At 48.0% G+C, this 14,558-nt stretch overlaps 1 protein-coding gene across 1 annotated transcript in view; it reads left to right on the forward strand.

Moving 5' to 3' along the window:
* SMC6 (structural maintenance of chromosomes 6) overlaps positions 1–14,558 on the forward strand; it is a 69,109-nt gene that overhangs the window by 28,283 nt on the left and 26,268 nt on the right. Inside the window, exons 12-18 of the mRNA XM_044290196.1 lie at positions 2,507–2,595; positions 4,170–4,334; positions 5,325–5,503; positions 5,612–5,813; positions 6,979–7,093; positions 13,688–13,848; positions 13,999–14,134. Of these exons, the coding sequence (XP_044146131.1) occupies positions 2,507–2,595; positions 4,170–4,334; positions 5,325–5,503; positions 5,612–5,813; positions 6,979–7,093; positions 13,688–13,848; positions 13,999–14,134 (1,047 nt within the window). The remainder of the gene's footprint in view (positions 1–2,506; positions 2,596–4,169; positions 4,335–5,324; positions 5,504–5,611; positions 5,814–6,978; positions 7,094–13,687; positions 13,849–13,998; positions 14,135–14,558) is intronic.

Here is a 14,558-nt window from a genome sequence, read left to right on the forward strand (position 1 = left end):
GTTCCTTCGCTGCCCTCCCCTCTGGGGAGAGCTTGGTTGTTCATGTGGATGGTTCTGATGTTCCTCTTGGCCTCGTGCTGTCTCCCTTGTTCACTCTGGCTGTAACTTGGGAGGACCCCCATTCGGTCGAGATTGTCATTAGATCTCCCACACCGGGACTGTAGGACGTCTTCCTGTGGTGGCTACATCGGCATGGACTTTAGCCTGTCTTGTCCTGGCGGTTGCTGGGCGGACCCTTCGGTTCCTTTCCGTCTGTCCTTCTGCTCCCCCACTCCGGGTGGTTACAGGACTACGTTGCTCGGGGGCCGACGGGACCAGTTTTGCCGACCGTTCTGCCCGTGTTACTGGTCTGCGCCTGTTCACATTGGGTTTCACCCGCTTGCCCAGGCGGCTCTAGCGGGCTCGCTAGTGTTCGCTCCTGGCCGTGTTTTGTCCAGGATCTGTTGTAGGACTTAGGGGTTTTACCGGGGGTTCTGTGGGAAGCTGGGCGTTCCCCCACTCTGCCTTTCTCTCTCCATGGTTCTGTCTTTCTCCAGTCCGACCTGGATCTGGGACTGGGACTCTGTTGCTTGAAGTGTCAAGTGTCAGCGCTGTCCTTCCCCTTTCGGAGTTCCCCGGCCCTCTGGGCCTGTCAGGGCCCTTTTCCGTGGAGCGGCTTTGGGGTTCCCTCGTACTGCCCCTGGGTACCGCCCTGGGCATTGCATACTGGGCTCTTGGCGCTCCAATCTTTCCCTTGGAGCCGTTACGGGAGTTCTCTCTACTCCTTCTGTCCTGTACGGTTATGTTTCCGTAGCCGTCGTGTCTCTGGCGGGTGCCTGGGTGGCGGCCCTTCTTGTTCCGAGCCTTCTCTTTCCTCGGGACAGGGCTGTTCTCCATCCCGTCTCTTCCTTCCTTCTGAAGGTGGTGTTTGTCTTTCATTTTAACGGGGCTTTCGTCCTCCCCTTCCCACCCCCGGGAACGGACACTTCACCGATTTGGGAGTTGTTTGGGCCTTGCGGTTTTTACTTGGAGATCTCCGACTCTTGTCGACGTTCGGTCTCTTGGTTTTCCAGGAGGTCCGCGCAACGGGTTGGTGGCCTCCGGGGTGGCTTTCCTCCGCTTTCTCACAGTGGTTGTTGCTGTGGTTACCGCACCAAGGGCAGGGTTCTGCTTTTGGTGTCACCGTTCGTTTCACCGGAGCGGTCGGTACCTCCTGGGCCGGTGGCATTTGGTTTCGGCCATGCGTCTGTGCGCGGCGGTCACTGGTCTGCCTTACAGCGTTCTACAGGGTGCATACTCTGGCTTCGGCAGATGCTGCCTTGGGCCGCCTGGTCTGCGGGCGGCGGTTTCTTGATGCCTTCGGGTGATTCGCCTTGGTGCTGTGGTCCCTCCCCCTTTTGGACTGCTTTTGAACGTCCCAAGGTCTTCTGTGTCCCCCAAGGAAACTGGGCGAGAAAACGAGATTTTTGTATAACTTACCAGTAAAATCTCTTTCTCGCTCTTTCCTTGGGGGACACAGCACCCACCCATTCTTTGTTTTTTCTCTACACGGTTTCCGAGTTGTTTTACCCGTTGGGTAGTTGGCTTGTTGGTTCCACTTTTGGACTTTGCCTTTTTTTCACTACTTGGTCACGCAACTGGCAGCCTCTCTCTCCAGGCTGAGGGTATAGCTGTGGAGGAGGGGCTTAACAGTTTTCACTTAGTGTCACGCCTCCTATGGAGATGAGCTATACCCAAGGTCTTCTGTGTCCCCCAAGGAAAGAGCGAGAAAGAGATTTTACTGGTAAGTTATACAAAAATCTCGTTTTTGCACAATGGTCCGGCCATCTTGGGAGAATAGGGGGGCAGATATAAAGCTGCATGAGCCGGTCACCAGACGGTATATGAAGTGCTTCTGGGTGCGGTGGACAGTATAGTTGAGGTTCAGGAAATGATGATAGATGGGCTATATATGGAGAGGAGTTAGATCAGGGGATGTGATAGGCCACCCTAAAAAGATGTGTTTTTAGGGAGCGCCTAAAACTGTGTATATTGTGATTTAGCCTAATTTCTTGGGGTAGAGCAATCCAGAGAAGTCTTGATTCCGGAGGTGAGAGGTTCGGATTATGGTGGATGTCAGTTGTAAATCGTTTGCAGAGCTTAGAGCACGGGTAGGATGGTAGACGGAGGTGAGGGAGGAGATGTGCCACACTGTGGAGAGCTTTGTGGGCGAGAACAAGCAGTTCACATTGGACTCTATACTGTATGGGCAACCAGTGCACAGGGCGGAGGCATTTTAGTAGCAGTTAGATAGGTGACTAGATTGGAGAGGGGAAAGTCTGGTGAGGGGGAGGCCAATTAATAGTGAGGTACAGTAATCGAGGCGGGAGTGGATCAGGGCGACAATGAGAGTTTTTGTTTCCAAAGTGAGAAAGGGGCCGATCCTATAGATAACCTAAAAGTGTTGTCCAAGAGTATAAAAATAAAATAAATAATACACGCAGCATAGTTATTGTATTTTCTCTTATTATTATTTTTCTTATTTAAGGTTTTGTATAATCGGTTCAGAATGGAACTGAAACGTCTGGAAAGGGATGCCGAGCAGCTTAATAGACGTATCCAGGAGTTACAAAACAGGTACTTACAATGGAACTGATTTAGGCTGCATGCTCACAGCCGTTGGGCAGCCGTCGCCGTATTGTGGCCTGCAAACGGCGGGTCGGCAATCCACGGCCGCTGGCCATGAGCACTCCGCATCACAGATGCAGACCCATTTTCTTGAATGGGTCCGCAATTCCGGAACCGAGTCACGGAACGGAACACTGGAAGCACTACGGAGTGCTTCCGTGGTGTTTCTTTCAATTGTTACGCACCGCATGTCATATTTTTTTGCAGTGCGGACTGACCACGAACCCTACTCAAGGTGAATGGGTCCGGCCTGCTGCACGGATGTTGCCGTGTGCATGAGGCCTTACACGTAGTCCTTAACCCATTAGGAAAAAATAGGTTCTGCAGCAGATGCAGTACTGTGCCCTAATTGCTCAGAGCAAAAATACAGCGAAAGCAGACCTTTTGTTTTTGAATATGCTGAGGGCGCCATAGGCCAACTACTCTACAGCGGGGATCAATGCACAGGTGCCGGAAACGAGATCATATGGCGCATGCGCGAAATCTCAGGATGCAATCACGCCTGAAAGAATCCAAAATGCCTTCAATCAAGTGTGAAGGGGCGGGAAAGGGACGCAGTGAGCTTGACTTAAAGAACCTCATTTTTATATGAGCTGCGGGGGAATTAGAGATGTTTTACGGTGATCATGCCTCTCGTACATCTTGCACATGAACAACATTAGAAACGTCAACAGCTGTAAGGTACTGCTGGCGGTTTATGGTCCATTTTGGTGCTGACAGGTTCCATTTAATATTGGCAACAGAAATCTGTAGGATTCGGCGTGAAAGGCCATTGAAGTTAGTTTTTCTGTGAACTATTATTATCCTCTATCCTTAGAGAAATTTATGGGACCCCCCCACCCATCACAACTGGTATCCTGTGTTTCCCCTTTGAATGGAGCCTCGGGTCACTCATGTCTGCTGCTGCTCCATTCAATTGTACTCTACCTCCTGCTGACATGTAGTGTTAAATGGGCAGACAAAGGACATTTGCGACTCGATGCCCCCTTCAAACGAGCTGAAAGGCAGATGTACCAATGTCGTGTGTTTTAAGATACATACACCGTTTTGAAAAGTGTCTATAAAACAGTGCGTGGTAAAATAGTCTTAAAATGCGCCACATTTTCTTTTTTTATAAAGCAAAATATTACAGTATAAGGTAGGCTAGTTGAGTAGTGGCATGAAAGAAAGTGTCATACAGGGTGCGCCACTGTCATAAAGAATGCCGCCTGGTCTCCTTTTATCTATTTATAAGTCCTCCCCCAACTTGTCTATAGCCAACCATATGCCTGAACCCCCACTCATGGGGCAAATGATATATGACCGCTCTGGACTTCTGGTGATTGGTGGGGCCCCGACTGATCATACATTAAATCCTGTGGCGAGGGGCTGTCATTCACCTCCGCCACTAATGTAAGACATCAGGAAAAAAAAGGAAGAAATAATCCAAATGATTCCATTTGCTCGGACATATTACTACCACCTTGTGTATAAGCAGATGACAACTAAATCCTAATCCATTTCTCTTTGTCCTCCTGTTTCAGCACAGATAATGTATCTGAGGAAGAAAAGATGGCACGGATGGGAGAAATAAATCAGCTGAAAGATAAAATTAAGGCACTTCATGACCAAGACATTACGACTTCGGAGCAGATCAACCAGTTTCAACAAGCACTTTATAGGGATAAGGAAGAACGCAACAGAATTGTGTACGTTCTGTCGCTGCACTACTGCTTCATTCATTTTTGTACAGTCCTCCATTTGTGTTGACCTCTCCATACTGTGATCACTTAGATAAATGGTACTCTACTGTGACTGATGGGGGCTAGGGCACAATCACACAGACTGTGGAAGGGTATGTATGGAGGAGAGCACACCCAGGAGTTTTAAGGGGAGGGGTGAATCACATAGACCAGGGATGGCCAACCTGCGGATCTCCAGCTGTTGCAAAACTACAACTCCCAGCATGCCCAGACTGCCTTTAGCTTTCAGCCTACAGCATGGCATGGTGGGAATTGTGGATTTACAACAGCTGGAGAGCCACAGGTTGGCCATCCCTGACATAGACTGTATATCTGTGTAAAGACAAGAGTGCACCCAGGACTGGACCTGTAGGGGATGCTGCCATAGCATAACACTTACGTTTTATCGTCTACCTCTACTGCTCCTTGTGTGAGCAGCAGTTCCCAGCCTGAATAGTGCTCCTGTTAAGCGAGCTTGCAATGTTATATTGATTTATGATGTGAATTCTGGTCTCACCCCCAATCTACTGAATTATCTTGCATTGACTACAGTTCAGTCAGTCTGTGAGACTGCAGTTTACAACATCACAAATCATTATGTGTTGAGCTCACTTCCCCGGCGTACTGTTCAGGCCAGGAGCTACTTCTCACAGACGGAGCGTGTTTCCCAGAATGCACATACTCATCTGAAACTAGCCTAAAAAAGAACCAGTAATAAATCTGGACTGGAGCTGATTGAGTGGTGTGAAAATTCAAAGTCTCAAAAATGCTGCACTTGACCCTAAAAAAATCTCAAAATGCTAATTATTTCATCTTTTTTGAAGACCGAATTCTGGAGTGCACAGGCGTGATAAATTCCCCTCTTTGTTTCCAATCTTGAACCTTTTCAGCTTCATCTACCGAAAATTTCATTGTGGCTGTGCTTTGACAGTATTTCCATTTCCTTTGTCCCCGTAGTAATGCAGAGCGTGATCAGAAGCAGAAAGTGGATGCCCTCAAACGACAGATAAAGGAGTTACAGGACAGTAAGACGGACCGGTTGAGAAGATTTGGGCAGCACGTGCCTGCTCTGCTTGCCGAAATTGATGAGGCATACAAGCACAGACGGTTCAGGAAGAAGCCCATTGGCCCATTAGGTTTGTGGTTTGCTAGGAGTTGGTAGTTGGGGCTCCTTTTGCATTGCTCAGACGCCATCAGGTCAGCTACGTGCACATTGATTTATTTTTTTATCTCATGCGCCTTAGGGGCTTGCATTCGTTTGAAAGACCCTCAGCTTGCCCTTGCAGTAGAAAGCTGTCTGAAGTCTCTGCTCCATGCCTTCTGCTGCGACAATCATCAGGATGAGAGAATGCTGCAGAGCATCATGTCTAAGGTCTGCCCTCATGGTCAGAGGCCTCAGATCATTGTCAATGAGTTCCGCAATGAAATGTATAATGTTTCCAGAAGGTGAGAAGGGAGATTCCATTCAACTGCTTTTCTGTGTTACTTTTTATTCATCCTGTTTGTTAGTGAACTTATAGACTACTGAAAAGTTATTATTGGAGCAGCCATGTATGTTTAACTCTCGGCGACACTTGTCATACATTTCCGACATAATGATGGAAGGGCGATATATAAAGTGGGCTCAGGAGCTGATTCACCCCAGCGGGTATCGGCTTTATAATACAGATAATGCACACCCATAGCGACAAGGATCAGTGATAAGCCCTCAGATGCCATGGCCAATAGCGGCCTCAGGGTTCTGAGCAGGGAGCCTTCTTTGTGAAGGCTCCCAGGCCTGCCATGGTAATCTTCCTTTGGGCCCTGCCAGGGACTAGTAGGACATCACAAGCACCATGGACTGCAGTAATGCATTATTTCAGTCTGTAGTATAAGTGGTCCAATGATTCTATGTTCACGTGCCCTACAGGGAGTGAAAATATAAATTAAATATTTAAAAAACTGTGAATAATCGTTTTAAAAAATATATATAATAAAGTATTACAATTCAAATCACCAATTTTTCATTTAAAATTAATTCATGCAAAATAAACATGATTGGTATTGCTACATCAGAAAATGTCAAAATTATTAAAATATAAATTGCCGAAAAAAATCAAAATGCTGGAAACAGCATTTTTATTTTTTATCAACACACCCCTGAAAAAAATTGAATAAACAGTCTTATCTCCATGGAGTTTAAATGTTCTCTCCGTGTTTCCGGGGGTTTCCTCCGGGTTCTCCGGTTTCCTCCCACAGTCCAGAGACATAAGGATAAGATTAGATTGTGAGCTCCATTGGGGACAGAATATGTCAGCGCTATATAAGTGAATACAAAGAAAAGGAAAAAGTAGGGAACAGTTACAGGGAGTGCAGCTGCAGGATGGGACTACAGAAGTCTGATACTACGGAGACACACAATACATTTTAATTATGATTGTTTGCAAAGTTGCTTTATTTTGGATGCACTGGAGCAATGAAACAAAAAGATTGATCTATTCATTAAGATAAAAGGAAGACATGTTTAATTTGACATTTTTTCAGAATGTCGCGGCAAAACTTGTTTTGTTTCCACATTTGCATATCGATATTAAGAGACTTGAGCTCATATATGCTTTATATTTGCCTTTAGAGCTGTGATTCATCCAAAGTATCCAACTGTCTTGAGCTCTTTGGAAATCGATAGCCCCGTAGTTGCCAACTGCTTGATTGATATGAGAGGAATTGAGACAGTGCTGCTAATAGAGGTAAGTGGATTTTCTGTACTACCCAACGATCTCTATCCGCCAGCCTAAGGTCTATCATTACTGCACATTCTTAAAGGGGTTGTGCCAAGATGGAAACTTACTCCCTATCCCCTATACATCTGTGCGCTGCACTTTGCTTCTCTTTGAAAGTCCCATAGAGATATAAATGCACAACTGCCACTCCATACGGTGCGGGACCCCATTCGCATGATCAGTGTTGATCCCAGTGGCTGGATCCCCACCAATCAAACGCTAAGGGTGTATTTCACAGCCCGATGTGGCAGACGATTGTTGGGAGGGAAGCGTTCCCTCCTGGCAATTGGCAGCTTGCCATTACACTGGGTTCACACCTGAGCGTTCGCGATGGAGCGCTCTGTATGCGCGATTGTACGGGCGTTTGCAATCGCGCATACAGAGACAAGCGAACGCCCATTGTCGCGCGTTCCCGAAATCATTGGTTTCTCCTTGTAGGAACGCGCTGTAAAATGCTCAGGTGTGAACCCAGCCTCACATGCAGCGATCTCCTCCACAGCATGGGAGGATCGATTGCTCTATCACTCATCCCCATGCTGTATTCTTGGTTAGACACTACAATCTGCTGCCTGCAAACAATTTATTTTATTTTTAATTTTTTTTAACATGTCAAAAGATTTGGATTGCCCGATGATCGAGAGTTTGTCGTGCATCGGGTAACAGGTGGCAGTATTACACTGCAAGATGATGGCTAACGAGCATGCATGCAAACACTCATTAGCGATCATCTGCCAAAAAAGCGGCAGGTGTAATACAGGCTTTATTCGCTATCGTATGATTAAATCATGAGTACTTGTCACCGCAAGAATTTGCAACATTTAAAAGTTAAAAAGGAATTCCAATCGGAAGGATTCCTGTCACTTCATTTAAACCTGTCCTATGTGCAGTCTTGGGGCCGGGGAAATAGGGATAAGGGGTCCCCAATTCTGATGATTGGTGGTGGTCCCAGCAGTTGGAGAACCACTGAGCCTGAGTAGCTTTTAGGGTTGCATCGGGTATCGAATTATCAATACCCAATCGATACTTTCTCGCTCGTATCATTGGGGGACACAGGAGACCAATGGTAATGCTGCTGCTGCCACTAGGAGGCGACACTAGGCAAAAAAAAAAGTGCTAGCTCCTCCGCTCAGCTACATCTCCCCTGCATATACTGAGCTAATCCGTTTTAGCTTGGTGTCTGTAGGAGGCAGACCTCTCTGTTTTGCAGGGCGTCTTTTATTTTTTCCTCTTTAGGTATTGGAAACGGAGACACCTGGCCTCTCTGTTTACCCAGGGAGGAAGGCCGGTGTCTGTTCCCCTCACCGCCCGACCTCCCCAAGAAGGCAAAAGTGGACCAGGGCAGCTCAGCTCCCCTGCATCCCGCCAGCCATGGGGTCACCTGTATTTGTGCAGTCCCCCCCTCCACTCCAGCCTCCCTACCACCTCGGTGCTAGTGGCTGAAGAGGTTACCCTGCTGGTACCCCGGGAGGGGAGGGTGAACAGATAAGGATTAAGATGGGGTGAGTATTGTGAACACAGGGTGAGTATAACCCCCTCCATCCACCACTGCCCCCAATCTCTCACCCACACCTCCCCTCTCCACCCCTCCATTCCCCGGCCAAATGCTGTTTCTTCCCTGCCCGTGTTCTCTCCTTGCGCCCCCCTCTCTCTACCCCATACCTCCTGGGGCTAGGTCCGTCGTTCGAGAATCCCACAGCCGTTCTTCCCGGCCTTCTGTTCCGGCCAGAAGTCCTTCCGGTCGGCCCGCTCCTATGCCAGTCCCCAGCTTTGCAGACTACTAGGTCGCAACTTCTATCCTGCAGTTTGGTGGGCGGGGACTGTCCCTCTGGCGCGAAATCTTTGCGCCCAGATGTCCCCCCTTCTCTAGTAGCCTGTTGAGCTCCGTCCCCGGCTTATGTTCGGGGGAAAAATTAATAATAAGTTAATCTGGCACTATCAAGTGCTGAGTGTGGTGTCTGTTGCAGAATTAACCCCCTCTAAGGTGCAACAAGTCTACTGGATGTTTTTTCATGCAACACCCCTTCCACGGACACGCACTGGTGCTGTACACCCTGTCGCGTTCCCTCCATAGGCGGTGGAATTGCATGACTACTGGATACTGTACAGCCTGTTGCATTAGCCCCCTCCATAGGTGGTGTAATCGCACTACCACTGCATACTGTTTAGCCGGTTGCATTACCCTCCTCCATAGGTGGTGTGATTGCACGACTACTGGATACGGCACAGCCAGTCGCATTACCCCCTTCAATAGGTGGAGTAATTGCTCTATCACTGGATAGTATATCCTGTGTTGCCTACTCCCACAAGTTCAGTATTCACATAAACGGGTGAAGTAATTGCACCACCATTGGATATTATGTCTGCTACGCCACAGCGCCAGATACTATATTTCCTATCATATTTCTTCCTCTTCCACGGCGGGTGTATGCCAAGAGACGGTACCTACTATTACCCGGTCCTCCCCACGAGTGGAATACGGGCTGAACCACTGGATACTGCAGCTACCACCGCATTATCCACTTTGTTTTTGGTTGTTGGTTTAGAGTGCCGAAATGGCAGTCTCTGTCCTCCCAGGGTGTGTCCCCACAACACCGCCTTAAGTCCCGATGGGACTCCACACTACATGGCTGGTCATGATACTCAACACCTTCTTAGGTGGTGTATCTGCCCTAGAAGAGAATTTGGTGGTTACTACCAAGCGAATAGAGTATTACACTGCCTCTGAATACTGTATCCACTTCTAGCTCTCCTCCTTTTCAGGTGGCGTATTTAGGCTAGCGCTCTATTCCATGGCTACTACTGTATGTTCTCTTCCGCAGGTGGTGTTTGCGCTAGCACTAGAGATGGTAGCTACTACTGTAGGTGCTCCTTCCCAGGTGGCATGTCTACCTTGACTTTGGCTTTTGTGGCTACTATGGTATAGCCTCCTTTTCAGAGGGAGTATTTACGCTAGCGCTACATATCATGGCTACTACTGTATGGTCTTCTCAGGTATTGCACAAGCCAGTGGCGTAGCTTTAGGGCTCGCAGCGGTCGCAATTGCGAATGGGCCCCCCCCAGGAGAGACAGTAATGCCTGAGTGATTTACAATACCAGATGCGGGCGGCTAAGTAAACAAACATAGGGTGGGGGCAGAGGCAGAGCGTGTGCGCATGCAGGCGCAGCCAGGAGAGGGAGTGGTCCCGCTCCCGTCTGGCAGAGTTGTACGGGCCGCAGGACGTGGAGGAGGTGAAGTTGCGTGTCGCGCGCTGGAGGGAGGTGAGTAGAGGCGGCGGCAGTGTGATCTCTCTACAGTGTTCAAGGTGCCCAGCTGCTCCCTTACCCTCTCTGCTGGTCAGGCCAGCCTCTGTACTGCTGTGCCTACTGCAGGGCTAGCTGTGGGTGGGCACGGAGCTGGTGCCTGGCCATTGATCCGGATCTGGCAGCAGACTGGTGCCCCCTCAGTATGGCAGGGGTGACCTGGATCTGGCAGCAGGCTGTTGGCTGTGTTTATTGGCATGGTAGGGCACTGGTACGGCAGGCATTGCCCAGCTGCTGAGCTGATCGTTTGGCACACTCTGCTGTGAAGGGGCAGTAACATCTCCTTGGGGCAGAGGGTCTTATGCTCATGCTCTTATGATGGGCAGAGAAGGGTTAATAACATACTAGTTCTGTCCTCTTGTCTGAAGTCCTGTTCCTGCTTGTGCCAGTGCTGATGGGCATGAGCTGAGATTATCTTGGCTGCAGAGCTGACATGTTTACAGCTGTACTGATGGGATATAGTGCATAGGTTTATGCCCTCCCTTGGCTGCAAAGCTGACACTCTCCCTCTCCATGCCTGTGCCTATATTGATGGGAATGATGGTATATAGCACTCCCTTGGCTACAGAGCTTACACTCTCCCTCTCTGTGCTTGTGCCTGTATTGATGGGAATGATAGTGTATAGCCCTCCCTTGACAGCAGAGCTGACTCCCTCTCGATGCCTGTGTCTATATTGATGGGTATGTTAGTATATAGATGGCATCCTTATTATAATTATTATTCACTTATTTGATTAAAATGTATTTTCTCTGTGAGATTTTAGTTCTGCCATTGGGCATGGTGGATGTGCAGGGGTCTGGTGGTGGTAGGAAACGGTATTGAGGGTAGGGGGGCCCAAACTGAACTCTTGCACCAGGGCCCATGAGCCTGTAGCTATGCCCCTGGCGCTAGCCCTTGTTTCGGTGGTTACTATCTGTATGGGCTTCTTTTCAGGGGAAGGATTTGTGTTAGCACTCCATGCCATGGCTCCTACTGAACAGTCACCCCCTTGGGTGGAGTATTTGCATTAATACTACATTCCATTGCTCCTTCTGTATGGTCTCCTCATCAGGTGGAGTATGGTGCTATCACCGTATACTATGGCTTCTGCGGTATGACCTCCTCCTCAGGGTATTGCGCCAGCACTAGTTCCTGTGGCTACTCCTGTCTGGCCTCATTCCAGGTGGAGAATTTGCCTTAGCCCTAAGTGCCTTGTCTACCACTGTGTGGTTCCCTTCTCAGGCTCAGGGTTTACGTCCCCCCTGCAAGCCTTGGTGGCACCCGCATTGTTTTCTTCCTCACTCCTTGTATTTTCACTGGATATGGTTCTGTGGTTTCTACCACATTGTCTTCTGTTCCTTTCCATGTTTCGGCACTAGCTCTATATTCTGTAGCTTCTACTGCTTCTCTCCTTCCACTGGCCTTAGGTGTGGTGGTTGTGTCTACATTCCCTCTCGGGTGGATCTCTGGCTCATTTTACGAGACCAATGGATGCCGTTGCACCAATAGGTGGGGTCTTCATGCTGGCGCTTGCAGTTTTAGCTAATTCGTCCACTCAATCCTGATGGCATGGTCATGCAGTACTTCCAGTCTCTGTAAAATCCTTTTCTTGCTGAGTTCATTGGGGGACACAGCACCCACCCAGTACATTGCTGGTTCTTTTTGGTGGATCCCACCTGTTCTTGGTCCTGACCCATCTCCAGCTCTTTCATAAAGTTGGTTTCTGTTGGCTTCTGCTCCTACTGCTTTTGTATGAACTGATTAGCTCAGTGTCTGCAGGAGAGATGTAGCTGAGAGGAGGAGCTAGCACTTTTTTTGCCTAGTGTCGCCTCCTACTGGCAGCAGCAGCTATACCCATGGTCTCCTGTGTCCCCCAATGAACTCAGCGAGAAAAGGATTTAACAGGTAAGCACAAAAAATCCTATTTTTGTACCGGTATCGATTCGATGATGGGATTTGCCTTTTACCGATACTAGGCTGCGCTACTGCCCAGCCTAGTATCAGAGAACATGAGCGCGCTGCTCTCAGCACACGCCATGTTCCTTCAGCAGCACAGAGGAGAAGGAAGCAGTCTCTCCCTCCCTCCCTCCCCGCTATGCCGCTGCTGCCACCAATGAGAGAAGAGAGGGAAGGGGCTGTGGCACCTGCGCCAGCAATGAAGATAATTAACGCTTAATACAGATACAGGAGTCGGGTGTCGGCAGCAGAATTACATAGCAGACACCCGACCTCTATGACAGGGAGCTGCCGCACCTGAGGGGTTAACTGCCGCTGATCGCAGCTCTCGGTCATAGAGGTCGGGTGCCGGCTATGTGATTCTGCCGCCGACACCCGCCTCCTGTTTCTGTATTTAGCGTTAATTATCTTCATTGGTGGTGCAGTGCGCCCCCCGGTATTAAAAACATTGGTGGTGCAGTGCGCCCCCCACCCCAGTATTAAAGTCATTTGTGGCACTGTGCGAAAAGTCCAAACTATTAAAATATTTTAAAAAATCTCCTATGAGGAATGCACGCGGCTTTTTAGGTGTTTATTTATTTTTTGCGTGGTATCGAATGGTATCGAGTATCACGATACTTTTTATGGTATCGAAATCGAATCAAAATTTTGGTATCGTGACAACCCTAGTAGCTTTAGGAATACTATGCTTTACTTATGTGGTATTGATGTTAGATAATGTTGTTTTTTTGTTTTTTTTCATATCTAAAAGTAAATTTTTAATTCTACAAGACGTGTTAGACACCAGTATGTGGAGCTAAAACATGGTCCATTCTCTAGGGAAGGGATGGAAATGATTACCGGTAGAGCAGGATGTACTCTACATTCAGCTTATAAAGTCCTGCTGGTTTCTGTGTGATATCACTGCTTGCAGTCTTCCAGCAGGATCGTGTGGTGGACACACGAGGTAAGGCTGCCTGTGCACAGTGTGGATCCCGCTGCCGGATGGCATTGTGTACGGACATCCTTATCAGTATGAGCCATGCCCCTGTATGTACCGCACATGACCAGGGCTGCTGATCATTCACTGGAAGCAAAGAAAGCAGAGAAACCGAAGACAAAGAAAAAAGTAAATTGGAAAATCTTACATCTTTTCATTCTACAAAGAATCCGGATTTCCATCTTTTAGTTTCAAAGTTGCTCACCTTACGTAGATTTGCACTGAGCGCAGACGATTTCACTGGGACTTATATGTTAATATCACCGGACTCCGGTGGAGTTTATGCGTCGTATAGCGCTACTAACAGCTGGATGGAACTGAAAATGTAGATGTCTTTTCCCATCAGAGTAACAGTGAAGCTCGAGAAGTAATGCAGAGGAGGACTCCACCCGCAAACTGCAGAGAGGCCTTTACCGCGGTTGGAGACCAGGTGTATAAAAACCGCTATTACTCCTCTGAATTCAACAGAGCCCGATATCTGAGCCGTGACGTGGAAGTGGAAATCAGGTTTGTTTGCTTCTCAGTCTTGATTATGTTATATGGTCAGTTATTCATGTGGGAGGCCGGCATGAAATACTACCCGTTTCCTATGCACGGCCGTAATGTTATGTCGTGTAAAGTAGAATTGAAAGTAATAAATAGTTTTGTTTTCTGCAGCCACCTGGAAAGAGAAGTCAATGACATTATTGGCCAGATGTCCACCATTCAGCATCGGGTGCATTCCACTGATGGTGACATCAGGAAAAATGACGTCTTACTCCGCCAACATCATGAGACAAAGAAGAGAATACAGGTAAATTCGGTAAACGTATAGCAATTGGTTCAGTAAGTTTGTTCACTACTGTAAAGTCAGTCAGTAACATAGAGACATTAGAGGGAAGCGGTCACCATGAAAATGCAGTGCAGTCTGCAGCCGTATGTTATAGAGCAGGAGGAGATTGATGTGTAGGTTTATGGGAAAAGATTCAGTATAAGTTGTATTTCATTCATTTAAATTCCTGCTCATTTAGGACTTAGAAGTCCAGGAGGCGGTCCTGTCAGTGACTGACAGCTGTCTGTGTATACACAATCATGGAGGGAGGGCTGTCAATCACTGATAGGACCGCCTCCCTGACTTCAAAGCCCAGAGTGAGCAGGAATTTAAATGTATAAATTACAAGTTACACAGATTTTTTTTTTCCATTAAAGCTCCTCCTGCCTTATAACCTGCTGCCTTC

The sequence above is a fragment of the Bufo gargarizans genome, chromosome 4 (assembly GCF_014858855.1).
Source record: "Bufo gargarizans isolate SCDJY-AF-19 chromosome 4, ASM1485885v1, whole genome shotgun sequence".
Taxonomy (NCBI): domain Eukaryota; kingdom Metazoa; phylum Chordata; class Amphibia; order Anura; family Bufonidae; genus Bufo; species Bufo gargarizans.